Source organism: Gobius niger, assembly GCF_951799975.1.
Source record: "Gobius niger genome assembly, chromosome: 15".
NCBI classification, from domain to species: Eukaryota; Metazoa; Chordata; class Actinopteri; order Gobiiformes; family Gobiidae; genus Gobius; species Gobius niger.
In genome coordinates this window covers 21,960,588-21,979,143 of record NC_136866.1, presented here as the reverse complement: position 1 = coordinate 21,979,143, position 18,556 = coordinate 21,960,588, and the positions used below count along the sequence as shown (strand labels likewise).

Genomic DNA, 18,556 nt, shown 5'->3' with positions numbered 1-18,556 from the left:
CAATGCCGCCCAAGAAGTGACTTCCTGTTTCGAATCCAGCACACCAAAATAAAAGCGCCATCTTATTCATTAGTTCAGCAGTTCATTAGTTCAACTTTCTTTCTGCCTATTAACAGCCAAAACTTAAAATGTGTGTATTCAATTATATTCCTGTAATGTTGCAAGTACCTGCTTAACTAATCAATAAGATGAGCTGTGTGCTTTTATTTTGGCGTGCTGTACCGAAACAGGAAGTCAATTCTTGGGTAGCGTTGTTATGAGTTGAAGTTATGCACAGAGTCAATTATATTTGAGATTTTGCTAAAAAAAAAAAAAGTTTGGACACTGACAGGAAGTGACATAGATAGAGGTAAACGATTTGATTGGAACTTTACCTCCATCCATAGATACAGACGGCATCGCGTCATAGAAGGTGGCGTGGCCTCGCTGAGGGGAAAGCAGAATCTTTTAAGAAACACAATTTTTCACTCCTTTTAGCCATTTTCTAGCGTGATACAAACTTATTTAAAACCTACAAATAAAGTCAAGTCCAAATCGGGTCAATATGGATATTTATTCACTGCAGATTGTTCTGTAGAAGCGAAAAAATGTCAGTCGTAGCTAGCGCTAGCTAGTGTTAGCATTAGCACAATGCTAACATGAAGCATCATGCTAGCATTCTCCGTTTTTTATGTATTTTTGGGCTGTTGAACCACTTTGCTCTTCCCCATATCTTTGTATCTTTATTCAGTAGAAAACTATAGTTTACATTAAGTTTACATTTTTCTCCAAATTGTTTTCCCCCTTAAGTGTTTTAAAACATGACCATATATGGGCGATTCCAGAGATGCCGTCTGTATCTATGTCACTTCCTGGTCATCGAATAAAAAATGGGGGAAAAAAAGACTTTTCTGCTCAGCATTTCTTCATTAAATTCACTTCAATTCTTACAACAGAGATTATCCATCTACATAAGCCATATTTTCAAAAGCATTGAAACCTGTCATGAGCACTTTAAGAATTGTGATCTTGGGAAAGTTAGGGATGTTTTTTTTTTACCACATCTAACAATTTGAAAATGTTGTACTTCCTCTTCTACTGTTTTATTATTTCTGCGTGTACAGCAAACGAAAACAGCTAGACAACCAAGCGCCGGGTGTATTGTGTTCTCTGAAAGCCCCCTCTTGTTTCACTGAGGCAGAACTTAACTTCTCCATCCATCCATCCATCTATCCACCCGTCTGTCTGTTTGATCAGAGCTCTAGTATATAGACCTACATACTGTCTGTGATCCTTTCTGGGACAGACTCTCACTCTGTCGCTGAATCCTGTCTGTCACTCACTCACTCACTCACGCAGCTGCCCTGTCGCAAGCGTCTGTAGCTCATTTTGTTGTCACTTTTAAAAGTTTTTTTCTGTCAACTGTTGCGCTGTTCATTCTATCGTTTGTCATTCCCCAAAAGAAATAGGTCTCCCTCTCTCCCCTTTATTCTCCACTTGTACCCGATAACAAGCCTCTTCTTTCCAGTTTTTCTTCCCCCCTCGATGCTGAATGAGCAAAGGAGCATCCCCAGAGGAGCGGGAATTTTTTATTAGTGTGATATTTTCAAAGTTGCGCTCCCGCTATACGGCTTTCTTCCACTCTTGAGATGGAATATTAGGCTGCAGCTTCAATTCTGTTTGTGTGCACGCGTGTTTGTGTGAGGGAGTGGAAACGGCGCGCACGGGGGAAGCAGAGGCAATTCAAAGTTACGGCTTAATGACAGGCTAGCAGCTCCGCTCTTTTGAATCGCATTGTTTTCGTTTTATTTCGACTCGAGGAGAAGGGATTGTCGGGGAGGGAGAAAAAAAAAAAAAAAAAAAAAGCCCAAACGGGACAGAAAGGGAGCAGTGTAGTCTCAGGAGAATTGGTCCCGACACAAACAAAAATAGCGCTTTTTTGCTGACAAACACTTTTTAGTGCGGGGGTGTTTGGGAATTCTTTGTTTTTTTATTCATAGCATTTCCAGCGCAGAAACAGAGGTGAAGAATGCGGCTCTGATTTACTGTGGACTTAATTGCATGGGGGAGAAAGAGGGACGGGTAATTAAGGCGCTAAAAGATCGATCAAATGGACCCAGGAATGTTACTTTAACACTGCGATTATTGTGAAAAGAAAATGTTTACAATTGTTATCGCAATATGAGGTGACGTTCAAACATACTGCAATAATGCTGTGGTATATTGCAAAATAAAGGAGGTCTTCCATCTGAATTAAATGTGCCAAAGTTCAGTTTTTGTCATAATCTAGTTGCGTTTTGCCTTGTTTTGGTCCTTATTTAGTATTTACCAAGTCTTGTTTCACACAAAACTTGTGAAATGTGACAGAATAGTAAACTAAACAGTGTGGTAAAATTATAAAGTCCTATGCTTTCCATTCATTCACACATGGTTAATAGCTTACCAGCATTGTGACCACTTTTATTGAATCCAACTTTCCGTTCTTATGCTGCATGATCAATAGGTGGAAGGAGGGAAGAAAAGGAGGAAAGAAAGAGAGAAAGGAAGGAAGGAAGGAAGGAAGGAAGGAAGGAAGGAAGGAAGGAAGGGAGGAAGAAAGAATGGAAGGAAGAAAGGAAGGCAGAAAGGAAATAAGGAAGGAAGAAAGAAAGAAAGGAAGGAACGAAGGTAGGAAGGAAGAAAGAAAGGAAGGAAGGAAGGAAGAAAGGAAGGAAGGAAGGAACAAAGAAAGGAAGGAAGAAAGGAAGGAAGAAAGAAAGGAAGGCAGAAAGGAAAGAAGGAAGGAAGAAAGAAAAGAAGGAAGAAAGAAAGGAAGGAACGAAGGTAGGAAGGAAGAAAGGAAGGAAGGCAGAAAGGAAAAAAGTAAGGAACAAAGAAAGGAACAAAGTAAGGAAGAAAGAAAGGAACGAAGAAAAAAAGGAAGGAAGGAACAATGGACAGAAGGAACGAAGCAAGAAAGGAAGGATGGAAGAAAGAAAGAAAGAAAGAAAGAAAGAAAGAAAGAAAGAAAGAAAGAAAGAAAGAAAGAAAGAAAGAAAGAAAGAAAGAAAGAAAGAAAGAAAGAAAGAAAGAAAGAAAGATCCATATTACTACATGAATCCTGTTATCATAGCCTTCATGCAGAGCTATAGGGTTATGGTTTTTAATCCCTTGAGCAATGTATTTGAGGCATCAAAATCATATGCATGCATATCTATCAGTGCAAGTAAGTGAATCTTATGAGTCAGGGTTACACTGTGGATGATATTTGACTATTTTTGGGGCATATTTGACATGAACGGTAGATTATACACAGGCAGATAGATACACACGCCCTTCCTGCAGGACCTTGCCGATGCAGCAGTCTCCCTGGTAAACAAACAGAGCGAGGCTGCTGGGAGGCTTCACCGGGCCCCCAAATTACAGTCTGGTTAACCAAAGTCTGTGAGCCAGCCCCTTTACTGCTGCTCACACACACATAAGACGTACACATGACCCATACACATACAATAGGTTTACTACACAGACCTTAAAGTAGTCCTTAAACGCGCCATACAGTCAGGCTCCTTTGTCTGCGCTGTAGGCGAGCAAAGAGTTAAAACTTTATAGACACGAGCGCGACTGGGAAGGGAAGCACACCCCGAGGGCTCATCATAAATATTACCCAATCATCAGCGTCGCAGCGTGAGGCGATTACTGATGAAAAAGAATCCACCACAATGTAAACAGGGCTTTAATGTTTACAGGCTCCCACTCTACCTGTTTTATGATTGAAGTCTTTATTTACTGGCAGCGCAAAACCACTAAAGGCAACACGTCGGATACGCTCTCTGACCGGGCCCCGTCTGATTGTGCAGAGGCCAAGATGTGCTTTGGCAGCTTTGGTGGTTCATTGAATTGTTGCAGATACTGTGCTTGATACTTGTATTGTTGACAGAGACAGTCGTTTAAAGTACTTTGTTTCATGGCATTGCACTTTTATTTACATGTAGGATTATTTTGAAGAATCAACACTGTCACCTAGACATTTTACGTTTTTGATGTACGGTTCTCCAATATTTTCCTCGCATACACTTTTTATTTTACTTTTTCCTGGGTGATTATTGGGGCTTCTACTGCTCCTGAATTGATATTACTTTTACATTTTGACTCCTCTTTGCACTGTTTGATTGTGTGATGTCCTTATAGTTATACTTTTACCGGGGACCAAAGCCGACACAAAGAACGGAGACTTTCATTGAGAAACATAAATTGGACATACATCTAGAGCGGCGTGTTGTTTTTAGAGAAAATCCCGCTGATTTCATGGAAAGAACCATGAAAAGGGAGTAGGTTTTTACAGAGCTTACTCAGGAGAAGCTGAACTTTGTTAATTGCCTGTAAATGGGTTCTGCAACTACTGGGGACAGTTTCGTGTCTCCAGAGGACGCCTGAATATATCACAGTGATCTATGGCGCCATTAAATCCAGTTAAAACATTTAAGTTGATCACTTCTCAGGAAATTATTCCCCATAAATCTAATGCTTCCAGAGTGACAGTGTATTTCGAGTGCACAATTTAATTGTCAGCCAGAGACCACATACCAACAAGCCCGTTGCCAGAAAGGGATTTCTACTGCTCTGTATGTGACGCTGAGCTTAGGCGTGCTGAAGGCAACACCACAGAATAGGCTGCTCTTGAAGGACAAGGTTTCACAATGTAATTGATGTTCCCAGTGGGACGGAGCGCTGGAGGAGTCTCCTGTTCATGACTCGATTTAGACGCTATAAATTTGGCGTTGTTAGAGTTACAGCAGGAGGGAAGAGCAGTCCCGAGATGAAAACGCTCTGTCCTGGAATAACCGAGGACTTGTGAATACGTGTGGAAAAACAAGGTCATAGGGCGCTGAATCAAACAATAGTCATTGATCTTATGTTAAATCATGTTTTCCCCCAACACACTAGATGTTTTCTTCCACTGAGGTCTTCTCGAAAGATGGCTGGGACTGATTTTGTCGAAGGACATTGCAACCAGCTATTAAAAGTAAACCCCATCCTTTCCCTTCTCCCGGGTTCACCCCACCTTGCTGTGAGTCACTCCTGCCCAGTAGCCTAATAGGCAGAGTGTAATTACAGACTTGAAGATTTTTTACCACAGGCCTATTTGAGTGAGCCTCATCAGCCATGACACTTAACTTCATTTATAACAACGCACTTGACTTTTCAACTTTTAGCGGGCACCTCCTGGGACAGGCTGCGCTGCTGGACTTGCCATTTTGATCGTTTTGACGTTTAAATTGTGTTGAATTCATGTGGCTCCAGGATGCAGGGTTCAGTCTGAGGGTGCTTGGCGGCTCCTCACCGTGAATGAGAGCTTTCTGGACTGCAATCAGCGGGCGATCGAGGGGAAAGACTCGAGAGGCATCCAAACTGTCGGAAGTTGACGCTTGATGCAGGTCCAGAGCGGTGCCTGCCCATCGGAGATCGTGTTTATCTGATGGGCTGCTCTTTCTGACATATTGACTGACTTGCCTAACAGTTCTGCTAGAGAAATTACCGTATTGGATGTTCTGAACTGCTTTGTATCGCGAATGGTTCAATTTTACACAGATGTAAATTGAATTAACAAAAGAAACAGCATAGAGCCGGAGACCACACAGGCGAGGGCCATTTTCACTGCAGGATTTTAGGCAAAGCAGTTTTAACCTCTTTAAAGAATACAAATCATGCAAATTCGGCGTGTACCTTCGTCCAAGACAGACCTGGAGTCGTATTTCACTACATACACCAAATCCTCGAGTAATTTTGTTAGACTTAACTTTTTCACCTTCTTCAGTGCCAGCGCTTCGTTCTGTACTTCCTGGAAACAACTGTATCATTGTTAACATATGAAACTGTCCTCCACATTGTTAAAGGGACTATACAGAGTTTAAAAATGTTAAAATTAAGTATTTTCAATCCTGCACTGTCACTCAAAAAGTTTTACTTCGGGTCCAAATTCCCTTCATGCACGAGCTTAATATAGAAGGTGCAGTTACAGATGTGACCTGAGGTGGCAGTAGTGAGTATAAAATGGCTAACTTGCATCTAGCCCCTTTAAAGCACATAATCCAACATTATATCGGTTCAGAGACATTCTGCGCATAAACTGTAAACCATGCTGTAAATCAAAACAGAAAGTTAGTTTTTTACATGTTATTCCGACTGCTGCCTGTAGGAGGAGCCCCAGGTAAAGTCTGCACCAGCTCTAGTGCATGTTTTTAAGACTATTGTTAAAGGAACAAACCTGCCTCAGTGTAAATGTAGACAATTTTAATGAAAATGATTTAGTCTTGCAGTAAATACGTCTCAGAGTGAAATGAATCAGGCTGGCCTCTTTTGAAAAGTAAAAACATTGCACTTTGCAAACTTTAAAAGCTTGATAAAGCGCTACACTGTCATTAGTTACTCACTCACACTCATGGGTAGAAAGTGTTTACTTTTTGTAAAGTAATAGGAGCTGCCAGTTTGGAACTTCGTCCATCACCGTTCACTCACTCACTTACTCACACCTCATGTTCACACAGGGAAGTGTCTTGCCCAAGGACAGAACGCCAGACAACACCAGCAAAAAATAAATTAAGGAAAATGATCGCATCTCACTCAAGATTAGATGTTATTAATTTACAAATTTCAAGAAACTTTTCACTAATATCTAGATACCTTTTTTGCAGGGCAGTCCATTATACAATAGTCTCCATACATTTTGACAAGACAGTGCCCATTACACGAGTACAGCCAAGTAAAATAGATACCCAATGTATTCCATTCAAATGTTCCAAGACAAAAATGTGTATAGTAAATTTCCAGCCCTGGGTTTACTGCGTCTATGGTTAAATGTTTATGTCTGTGTTCAATTGAGCATCGCTGGTCTTTTTTCCCATTTCCATCTTGTTGTTATTGCTCAGATACATACTACATCTCCATTCAGAAAAAAGCAGGGGTGGAAACGGCCCAGTGACAGCCGATAGCCCCCTGTGTGCGAGTCCGAGCCGCTGTCCGCTGAGCCTCCGTCCAGAGTCACTCCATCTATCTCGCCGGTGCCGCCGTACCTCACATAAATCATCCTCAATCGACTCCGCAGACAGGCCGAACAGGGGAGAAATCTAGCTCTATAAATCTGGTATTAGTTTTACCTTGCATAATGAACACAAGACTAAACGACCCTGGACACATGAGAACAGCGTGTCTTGCAGATGTACTATAAATATTTTGATACTAGCCGGCTAGTTTGCAGAGGGGAAGTCGAGCAGTGAAATACACAGAGGAAGGGAAATGTGTAAAGTGGAATGTTGGCGTAGCCCGAGTGTCTGTATTGTCTTTAGCACCTACAGAGGGTCCCGGTCCAAGAAAAACGCTCTTTACAGGGTTCCTGTTCCCAGCCGCGGTGCCGTACCACTCCTGGATACGCTGCGTTTGCTTCAGCCCAGTACTCCAACAGGTCTCTGAGGAGGGGTCGTAGTGTTTGATTAATAGCTGGATCAGAGGTGATTGAGTGATAGATGGTTTTAGGGGAGCGCAGTCGCCTCAGGGACAGAGTCTGGGAAAAGGCTGTTAGTGCAGGTTTGATGGGTGGAACAGCTGAGTTAAAGTGAAAGACTAATAATAGCATAGCTAATGACACAATGGCTGCATAGAGAGCAGCAGCCAAATAAATGTAGATATTTTGTTGCAGTTACAAACTCTGAAAATATACCTCAGTCATTGAAAACTGGAAAATCTGAAATCCCCCTTGCTTTGGCGTGTTTTTGGCCCCAGCCCCGGGCACTGTCACTGTACCCCATCAGGCCGGAGCCACATAGACCCACACATATAGAACAGTGTTCACACAGTGCTGTGACAGCAGGTGGTGTGGGACACGTCAACATCTGAAGGCCTCTGGCTGCCAGGGAGAGCCTCAGCTCTGCGCCCAGCCGCTCTGATCTATCATTGGGCTCTTTAATAGCAGCCCTCGTCACATATTACTGCTTTATTTTCTCCTTCGCCATCTCCCAGCCCACAGAAGTTCCTTTTTTGTTCCTATTTTTAAGTACAAGTGATCTCAATTAGGGACCTCCATGAAGGCGGTAGGCGGCAGACAGTCAGAGCAATAAGAGCAGAGAGGAAATTGTCTTTGTACCCCCTCTCCCCCTCACTCGCCTCCTGCCACAAGCAGGGAGCAGCCGCCCCCTCCGCGGCTCCATCTCTTTCCATTCTGCCATTTCCACTGCTCAGTGAAATATCATACAAACTGTTTTCTACATCCAACTGATGAATAAATTCATTAAATTGTATAGGCGCCACGACTCCTGCCGTCTCCATTTCCAACACAAAACATGAATCATGCTCCTTGAAAATGGGTTGCCCAGAGAGACGTGCGTACACACCGCAAAACGTGCCGTCCTTGTCCTAACGGTTCACTGTGATGTCACGGGCTCAGTGACAAACAGTCATTAAGGGCTTTGCTGTGATCTAGGATCAGTGTGAGATTGTGCTGATGAGGTCAGGAGGAGTAATGTTTCTGCCCATCGTCATCCTCCTCCTCGCTGCCGCCTCGACTTCTGCTGAGGGCGACTTGGTCTCCTAATTGACACGCCCTGTTGGCCCGTGAACAGCCAGGGTTGTACCTGGAGGCTAGTTTTGTGGCTAGACGTCTTGTTGGTTGGTTTGGTGATTGGCGAGTGGACCACATCGTTGGCTGGTTTGCTGATTGGTTAGCTGGCAAGCGCCGTTGTTTGGTGGCCTGCCAAACATGGAAATATCCCGTTAGAGCTGAAAAGCCTGGGCATCGTCACAAGCCTCTTCTAGAAACCTATAATTAAGTGTCTTGAAAAATGTGAAATGGAGCCTTAATCCTAAGTTCTAAGGGCACTTTTCCTGTTGAATGATGGGAGTGTACCAGTGGTAAAAAAGGAGGAAGAGGGATGTGGAGAGATCTATTTGTAAAAGAAAATGACAAAACCTTGTGTTCGCCCTGAAGTGTCACCTCTGCCCAGACGTTTCTAAGAAGGGCCATGAGATTAGGTGTTGAGGCCCTCCATCATGACATTTTTAACAAACACTCTTTTTTCTATTACAGTTTGAACTCAAAGGAGACGTGCCAAATTTACTTGTATGAGCTTTTAAACATGTTTCGTCGTCAAAACACACCACGGGTAATATTTAACTTCTTTCACATAGAACACAACGCTTTAATCCACAGTTTAAACCCATAATCCACCACTGGACTGGAGTGTATTCATCATGCCGCCAGTGATTTGCCGGCTTGCCGTCAGCTAAAAGAGAAAGCTCACTGACTTTCGTCCTCGCACAGATATCATGTCAAGTTTCAAAACGCCTGAAAAATGCCTGAAAAATGTTTTTATGTCTTAAGTTATTCATGACATGTCGACTTTAAGATCTTTTTTATTCGTCAGAATCAGATAACGACCATATGTGCTCGGGATATTCCAGTTGAGAGAGCGCTTGATATATTTTAAGTTTGCAAAACCAGGATTTGGGCTTTGCCTGGTTTAAGTAATCTGTCAATACAATTTAAAGCAATACTGGGTGATCTGGTGGCCCCTGTCTTCAAGTGTCACTTTGAATTTGTCAAAGTGTGAAAAAGATGCTTGGAAATTGGCACCAGAGAGAAAGGCAGAACTGTCAGCTGGTTTGACGACCGTGTGTGTGTGTGTGTGTGTGTGTGTGTGTGTGTGTGTGTGCGCGCGCGAGTTTCTGGTGTGCACTGATGGTTCACGCCGCCTTTGTCCTTCCAAGAGGGATCAGGACCAGCAACTTTTATTACACGCTCTGGTATCTCGACAGGAAAGTGCCGTCAAAGCGCCTCAGCTGAGTTTGATTTTTATTGAAAACAAATAATCGAAGGCGAAGCGGCAGAAAGAGGGCTGAAACACTATATTACCATAAATCATAGAAAAAGGCAAAAGGATCGTGCTGGATGCGGTACCGGTGTGGTTCTGTCGGCGGCAGCGACTCGTCCTACTGTGCAGTGACTCGGAGCCGGCGTAACACAGTAGATGAGCGATACCAGAGAGGGAGAGAGAGAGAGAGAGAGAGAGAGAGAGAGAGAGAGAGAGAGAGAGAGGGGCTCCAGCTGTGCAGCAGGCCTCTGTCAATGAGCCGCTGTATGCTAGATTCATTACTCCGCGATATTAAGTCTGCTAATGCTCCGCGTGATCGGTTGTAACAGAGTTCGTACAGTCATGAAAGCCTGGAAATTGAAAATGCCATTTCCTTGGCAAAGTTGTGGAGAATTTATATCTTTGGTCAATGTTTTGGAAATGAGAAAGTTATTAAATGACTGTCAGACATTTTTTTTTTCTTACTGTCAGTTCTGCTGGTTTTATATCAATCTATTGTATATGTTTACTTTATAGAACAAATTCATATAGTGTGGAAATTGAAAATGCCATATCCTTGGCAGAGTTGGGGAGAATTTATATCTTTGGTCAATGTTTTGGAAATGAGAAAGTTATCAAATGACTGTCAGACATTTTTTTTTCTTTTTCTGTCAGTTCTGCTGGTTTTATTTCGATCCGTATACAGTATATTCACTTTATATAACAAATTCATATAGTGTGGTTTCAATTTCTGAAAGATTAATTTTAGTTCTATCATTTACCTTCCTAATCATACACATTTCTCATCCATTGGTTAAAAAAAGTCCAATACATTGAAAATACAAATATGTGTTTTTTTAAAACATGTAAATCTAAATAATTGTACAGTGATAGTTTGTATTCAGACCCTATACAAATACAACAGTCCCATTTCATTGCTCTCAAACTCCATAAATACACAAAAACAATTTGAACTTCACTTTCTGAACCTACTGTAAACCTTTTAGCAAGGGGTCATCCAAAAGTCTGTAACATCATCCGTGTCAAATCTATTACAACATTCAAATTAAATCCAGCCAGAACTATTGACAAATGGGCAAATAATATTGATTGACAAAGTTGCAGTGGTTTGAAATGTTGATTGTATCATAGGATAAAGCGACGTCTCTTTCCCTATGTATATGCAGTATATATGCAGGACATCAAACAGTGCATTTGAGAGCCGGTGTGACAGACAGCCCAGGCCCAGGCCCGGGTGTAGAGGAGCTGTGAGGCAGATGCTGGATGTGAGAAGCCAAAACCGGAGTCAGATGGGACACGGGCTCTTTGATGCTCGGAGCTTGTCGAGGGGTCGAAGTCACGACTACTACAGGGGGAAATCAAGAGGTCTTCCGGCCGCTACTAAAAAAAATGACATCCTGATTGACTTTAATAATTCTCTTTCCATATTGCTTTGGGGTCAGACACAACTTTCTCTGTGGTGTTGTGTAGAGACGCGGGAAGGCAAAACTGTTTATTGGGCTTGATTCGGGATTGGATCGGGCTGCGTGATATGAGATAAAATGACAATATATTCCAAAACTGTCTGGAACATTGTGATATTATTAAGACATTTGACTAAACTGTCCCAAAATAGCACAGTCCCATAAGATAAACATTTTCTTATTCACTTGTTGTGGTTGTTTTTGTCCCATCCAATTTGCCTTGAGACAACAATAAGGGCCAAAACAGGGAATCGGGAAAGTGAGGACTAAAACTGAACTGGCACGTTTAAGGCAAAACTCAATTTTTCACTTTTTCAAAACTCAATTTTTTTCAGTTTTGAGGTTTTGGGCCAAATTGGTCTCTAAACACACAAACTTTCACCTGGAAATAAAAATTCTACCTAATCCTCACAATAACATGTTTAAATATTGCACTGAATGTTTCTCCATTGATACATATGGGAAATTGTCATTTCAAGGGCCTTTACCTCAAAAGGCATTTTTCTCTCATTGGGGCAACAACATCTCGACGTCAGTAGCTCCTACAGACTTCAAATGTTCAAACCTTGGATTGAACAATATTTGGAAGATTTTTTTCAGAGGGATTTTTTAATATCTAATTTCTTGAGTTTTGAATGTTAAAAAACAAGGCGAGATTTACATTTTACATTTTAAAACTAAACAAGATATCTAAAATCCCCTCTGAAAAAGTATTTGTAGCTAGTATATCAACAAAATAGAACCAACCATTTGAGTCTCAATCCATTATTCAGTTTTTTGTCGCTGGAAACACGCAACATTTTGGACATTTTTTGGCATAAAACACCTTATTTTTATATGAACACATAAAATGACAGAAAACTTGCAATACATTTTTTCTTCATATTTATGCCAGTAATCTACAGCAGAGGTTTCAAATTGATATCTTTAAATTAGAAAAAAAAATCCCTATTCACCCGCAGTGTCTCGCCTTAAGTTGCCATGTCGGATCTGGATAGTGCAGCACATAATTGTCTTTGTATTATTTGGAGACAGCTTTACTTTTGGTCCAGTTTTCGGCTACTCCCTTTTCAGAACTACTCGAGTCTCAGCCCAAGTTCAGACCTAATAAAGTCCTATTAAAGATTGATTTTTTTTTCTCACGCGGTCCTCGGTGTGAAACGTTTTTTTCAGAACCGCCGCTTTTTACAAGTAGAGACACACTGGCTCCGACGTATATTTTCAAAAATCCGAAAGCAACCAATTGGAGTAACACAATATGCTGCGCTTGGATCGCTCAAACACCGGGGCCCGGCTGTAAAACAATTTCCACCATCGATAATTTGCGCTTACGTGTTATTATATCATTTTTACTAACTGCATTTAGCATGTCTTCGGCGTTAGTCAGTGGTGATTTTTGCCTGCGAACGTAACCCAACTCCCTTGAATAAGCTTCTCCACGGTTCCTGCAAGGCCATGTTTATGACTATTACAGATTTAATTACTACTATTGACATCTATCCACCCGTGAATTGTTAGTTGATCTTTGCGAAATACTTGGACAATGCAAACCATATTTTTCTGGTGTTTGGGGCACGTCTCGGGGAAGTGTAACTCAATCTCAATTTTTTTTTTAGTCCTTCCATTCCACATGAGGAGGTGCCATATGCGTGTCAGAGCTATGCTGACATTATATACAGTGGGTTGAGAAGGTTTTTGTCTTTAGGCTTCTTTTATTTGTTATTTTATTTGCTAGAAGCCTAAAACTAAACTTGTATGCATTCATTTTCTATTGGTAAAAATCCTGTGCTGTTTATCCAATGCTAATGTCAACATTATAACATGGAGATATATGTATTTTCTTTAATTACATTCCCAAATCTGTTGTATTCTCTTTCCCAATTTCCATTCACTTTGTTCGTCATCGTCAGCCGCCCCAAATAACCATGGCAGCTGCGGCACCCAGAATTTATTTATTTTTTTTTTTTTCATTTTATTTTATTTTGGACATATCAAAGGCTTCTGTCACACATACACAGTGCAATAAAACATGTTGTTTGGTAGAAACCGGGGGGAAAAAAAGGGGAAGGCGCACATGTTGCTGTCGTGTGATGTGGCACTTCAGTCGGGATGGGCAAACCGTGGGCCCACGAGCGCAGGGTGAAGCCGAGAGGGGCTGACAGAGGGGAGATGATGCCCTCTACAGTTGACACTCGTGAGGAGGGGTGGGTGAGAAGGGGGGGGGGGGGGGGGGGGCTTCGCTGGGATCCACACATCCCTTTAACACTTCATGCAAAGAGTTTCCATGATGAAAGTCGACACTGAGCAGAGTTTGCTTTGTAGTAAATGCATTTAATTGCTGTGATGATCTTCTTAAGGCATATTTTCGTGTTTCTCTTTCTGTTTTCTTTCCAATTGCCTTTCCTGTATTGCTTGACTTGAAGCAAATGTATAAAATCACTTTTAAAGGGACATTTCAGTTGTGGCTGTTTAGTAATGATCTCCAATTCATTCTGCTAAAAAAAAAAAAAGGGCTATTCTTGTATTTTCTTCAGTTATCATTCGCACGTCAAGTCCCTTAAATCCCCTCCTTCACCCAGTGCATTTTCTTCAGTTCGGCTTTATCCAAATCTAAAAGCTTACAGCCTATGGACCAGAGTAACGCCTCAAAGCTACAAAACTGATTGTAACTTTTTTGTCACATTTTGTTTTGCGTTTTCATCACTCTTTAATCGTGCATTTGTCGCTTTTTTGTTGCTTTTCCGGCACATTTCTGTCACTCTTTTGACACCTTTTTGTTTTCAGATTTGGGTAAAGCCAAACTAAAGAGAATGAGGCTAATACGATAAATGGTGCTTATTAATCTAGTTTAGTAGGCTATAATCAATATAACGTATTCTTATCTTTTGCTTTTGCAAAGTTTGTGAAGCCCTTTATCATCTTAAATAACGGGGAAAGTGTTTTGCGGATGACCTTTATTGGCTTGTGGAACAATGTTTCCACTTCATATCCTTAGAAGAAAGCAGTAATTCCCCCAAAACAATATTCTTTTAATCACCCATCAGTGCCACCTAGTGACAAGCTGGCAGTACAGCCTTTTTTCTTTTTTTTTTGCCTGATATTCTTCCTCTTATAATGAGCATTGCCTGTTTCTTCACTTTTGACTTCAGTAATCTGTATTGTTTGCCATGTCATTTGCTTATTGAATCCACATTTCCCTGATTAACCTGTTGCGTTATTTACAACCCTCAGCCGAAATAACCTGTGGCGTTAATAATGCGAAACCCTGTTCCACCATTTGTTTGGCCAAGTTGTCTGCGGCTGAAAAGACAAATGTGACAAGGCCAGGGGCAGCCGCACGTCCCCGAGGCCATAAATCGGCCTCGTGTTAAAACAGAATAGCCTGTACCTGTACACCTGCGCCGCTGCTCTTTCCCCTGTGCCCGAATGAAACTCTACTCTGCCTGACTCAGCGCTCTCCGGTGACGCACTCGCTCCTGTTCCTCACTCGCGCCCAGCCGGCTCTGTGGACGCTCTGGCTGCAGTAACTCTACACGGGACAGAGCCATGCGCGCGCTTTGACGGCTGGACATGAGCAGCGGTAGAGTCAGGAGCGCTCGGAGGGTCCAGGGGAACATGCCGGTACGTAGCGAGTGAACGCGTAGACGTTACGCGCAGTGGGACTGAGGCGTGATAGATTATGGCGGAGGGAATGGATCTGGCTCCACACACCACGTGTTGGAGTCGCATCAGCGCAATAATTGCTGCGCGCTCGAGCTATATAAACCACAAAAGACCACGCACGGGAAACCCCGGCCTCCAAACTCTAACCGCTACAAAAACTGGATTCGTTTTTCCGCCTCCTTCATCTTCACCGGCCGCTTTTTTCTTCTTCTTTTTTTCACCCACTTTAACTTTTTAACCCCTCGAACCTCTCGTCGCTTGTTCCCGGGAAATGTGTGCTCCCTTCACGCGTCGCGGGGTTATAAATAGTTGTGTTAAGTATTGTCCAAAGCCTTTGAACACTTTTTTTGTGTGTACATAGCCTGCGGGCTCTCAGAAAGCCTTTCAGTTTGGCACAAAGACTTCAATGACGCACCTGGAGCAGCGCTTTGACTTCGCATTGAAGGAAGACGCACAAAAGTTTTGGAGCGGCTGGCTCCACTGTTCCATTTCACGGCGGCTCTTTTTGTAATTGTATAGCCCTTTGCGCTCACGGACTTGCATTGATGTTATTTATATCCTGATTTGAATCCGCGTAATGGCGTACGGACTTTAAACGTTCCGTTTGTACGTTCTCGCTGGTTGTTTTTTCATGTCGGAGATTTGAAAGCCCTCACAAAAGTTGGAGCGTGCGAACGCTCATTTTCCACTGGCGTACGCGCTCAGCCCCAGTCTCAGCCCCAGTCTCCTCAGAGTCTGTCAGAGTGCGAGAGGCACAGGCAGAGCGCAGCTGGATAGACCTTCAGTGCCTTGTCGTTTGGTAACCCCCGCTGTTGTGATGCGCATTCCCGTAGATCCGAGCGCCAGTCGGAGGTTCAGCCCGCCGTCCAACAGCCTCCAGCCGCTCCCAGGGAAGATGAACGATGTGAGCTCCCCGGCGGCCGGGCAGCCTGACGCGGCGGTGCCCAGACTGCGGCCGCACGAGAACCGGAGCATGGCCGAGATCATCGCGGACCACCCCGCGGAGCTCGTGCGCACAGACAGCCCCAACTTTCTGTGCTCCGTGCTGCCGTCCCACTGGCGCTGCAACAAGACTCTGCCTGTCGCCTTCAAGGTGAGTAGCACGTCGATTTTGCATGTTTGTTTTTTTTATCAAACGAACTCATAAATGTTGATCTTGTAAGTGTTTCAGTTGCTGTGTTTTGTTCCACGAGGCTGCCTTGCTATGTTTTGCTTCCTTAATTACTCCATTGGACTGGCCTTAAATAAACAATAATCTAAGTTCATCTTACATTAAAATGTTATTAAATTACGCAGTTTAGAAATGTTATTTTTATAGTTTTACATCGTTAAAGAAGTTCACATTCTCCTGCATGTGCTGTTTATAAACCACAGCCAGCATTCTGCCAAACACAATTCTATTTAATGTTACTCCAGACAATATGATTTGTAAAGACGTAATTAATATTAATATTATAAAGTGAAAACATTTGATTATAAATGCTGATATGCTGTAGTTTTAGTTTACAACGTACCTACAGCTGTTATTATATTTTACAACTATAAACCAAAGCATCGTTTTCAAACAGACAAGTATCCAGACGCCCATGGCAGATAAAACATTTTAATAAAGTTCTCCCGTATCAAAGGCGTAATAGTTTCAACCACTGCAATTTTCTGCTCCCATGATGCTGAGCTGCAACAGGCCTTTTCGTAATGGCGTGACACATATTATTTCAAATCTGCATCAAAGACAAAAGCCAGAGTGAAAATTTGTAGCTGTAGTGTTGGCCGTGAATCAAGTGTGACACGTTTTTAAAATATAAGTGGGATTTAACTGGTATTATTACTACAGCTCAGTAATTATGGCGGCTTTGTAGCGCCTACTCACGTCCTTTTATCTGTCTCCAGGAGTCTAAATGATAACAGCAGGCCTCTGAGCCCTTGTTTCGTACACAGAGATCTTGATCAAACTCATCATCAAAAAACACTCGGAGAGACTTAGATTAAATCCATTTATCAACAATATTTTGGAGGAAGAATGCCAGGATGTAAAACAAGTGCTATAAGACTAAAAAAAAAAAAAAAAGTCCTATTTTTTTTACTTTCAGCTGGTTATATAAAATACATTTTCAACATCCACAAATATTGAACAAATTATTTAAGTGATCCAATTATAACATTCACTATTTATTTAACCACACAAACTGCATATTAACAATTTCTACAGATTAGTAATTTCTGCATATTAACAATCTGTATATTAACAATTTCTCAAGGGAATAAAAAAAATCCTGCCCATATTGAAACCCTCTCTATTTCCAGTATAATATCCTATTAATTTCTTAGACTTAAAAAGAACATTTTAGATCATAAACAATACAGTGACATTTTCTTGAATGTATATGTTTTTGTTTATAAAGTTTTAGACAAAAAAAAAAAAAAAGAAATATAATTGTGTGTTTTCTGCTCATGGTTTACCACACAGTATACATATAATTTTCTTTATTTATGATATTGTTTTAATTACTTAAAGGTAAGTTGAAAAGTGGGCGGGACTCTTCAGCGTCATACAGGCCTCTCGAATGGCATCACCCACAATTAAAATAAACAAAGATACAGACACAGTAATTGTTTATTTTTATGTATTCAGTTTATTTATGTCTCATGTGTGTCAATAAACACACATGAGACACATGCATGTAAATACGCCACGCCATCATTATATGTTTGAGTGGAAGGGAAACCCACACTGATATGGGGAAAGCTGCTGACATAATAATAACAATATAAGCTTTTCCTTCCTCATCTTTTTGCTCATTGTGTGCAGGTGGTTGCCCTGGGCGACATCCCGGATGGCACCGTCGTCACGGTGATGGCGGGGAACGACGAGAACTACTCGGCGGAGCTTCGGAACGCGTCCGGCGTGATGAAGAATCAGGTGGCGCGCTTCAACGACCTGAGATTCGTGGGCCGCAGCGGCAGAGGTGAGCTCCAGTTAGGGACGACCAGGTTAACCGATATTTTAATCAGGAAACAATACTGAGAATTTACAGGAATTAATCTGAAAAGAAAGATAGAGTGTAGTCTATACCCTGAAAGTAATGACCGTATTTTAAAGCTGCTGCACCAAAATACTTTAATGTGAGTGCAAACTGGAGCAGTATCATAATTCAGGGGAGCCCAACGTGCAGCCCAGGGCCCATATGCGACCCTCAGACCAGTTTTTGGTGGCCCCTAGGCTTATTGTTGAATTAGCACTCAAAGATGGTACTTTTTTACTGTAAGCTTCATAATTCTACACAATTCTTACCTCAAAAACAGACTTTTTTATTGTGGGAATTATATGGTTTTGAGGTTATAGCCAAAATAAAGGTGTGGTTAACCTCTAACCCTCTAAGCCTGAACTGAGCACATTTTCTCCAGTTCGGCTTTACCCAAATCTAAAGCGAAGACGAGGATGACGTAAAGAAGGGTGAAAACACGAGTTACAAAAGCACAACAAAAAATGGGCAGGAAAAGTGATAAAAAAGGGAAAAAAAAGGTGATGAAAAACTGATGAAAAAAGTGATTGAATTGACAACAACATGGCAGCAACGTAAAGAAAATCTCGTATCACTTTGTTGGTCTTAG

At 41.9% G+C, this 18,556-nt stretch overlaps 1 protein-coding gene across 2 annotated transcripts in view; it reads left to right on the top strand.

Moving 5' to 3' along the window:
* runx2b (RUNX family transcription factor 2b) overlaps nucleotides 1–18,556 on the top strand; it is a 74,544-nt gene that overhangs the window by 13,373 nt on the left and 42,615 nt on the right. For both annotated transcript variants that reach the window (XM_079572771.1, XM_079572770.1), the window contains exons 3-4: nucleotides 15,778–16,037; nucleotides 17,754–17,910. In XM_079572771.1, the coding sequence (XP_079428897.1) occupies nucleotides 15,778–16,037; nucleotides 17,754–17,910 (417 nt within the window). The remainder of the gene's footprint in view (nucleotides 1–15,777; nucleotides 16,038–17,753; nucleotides 17,911–18,556) is intronic.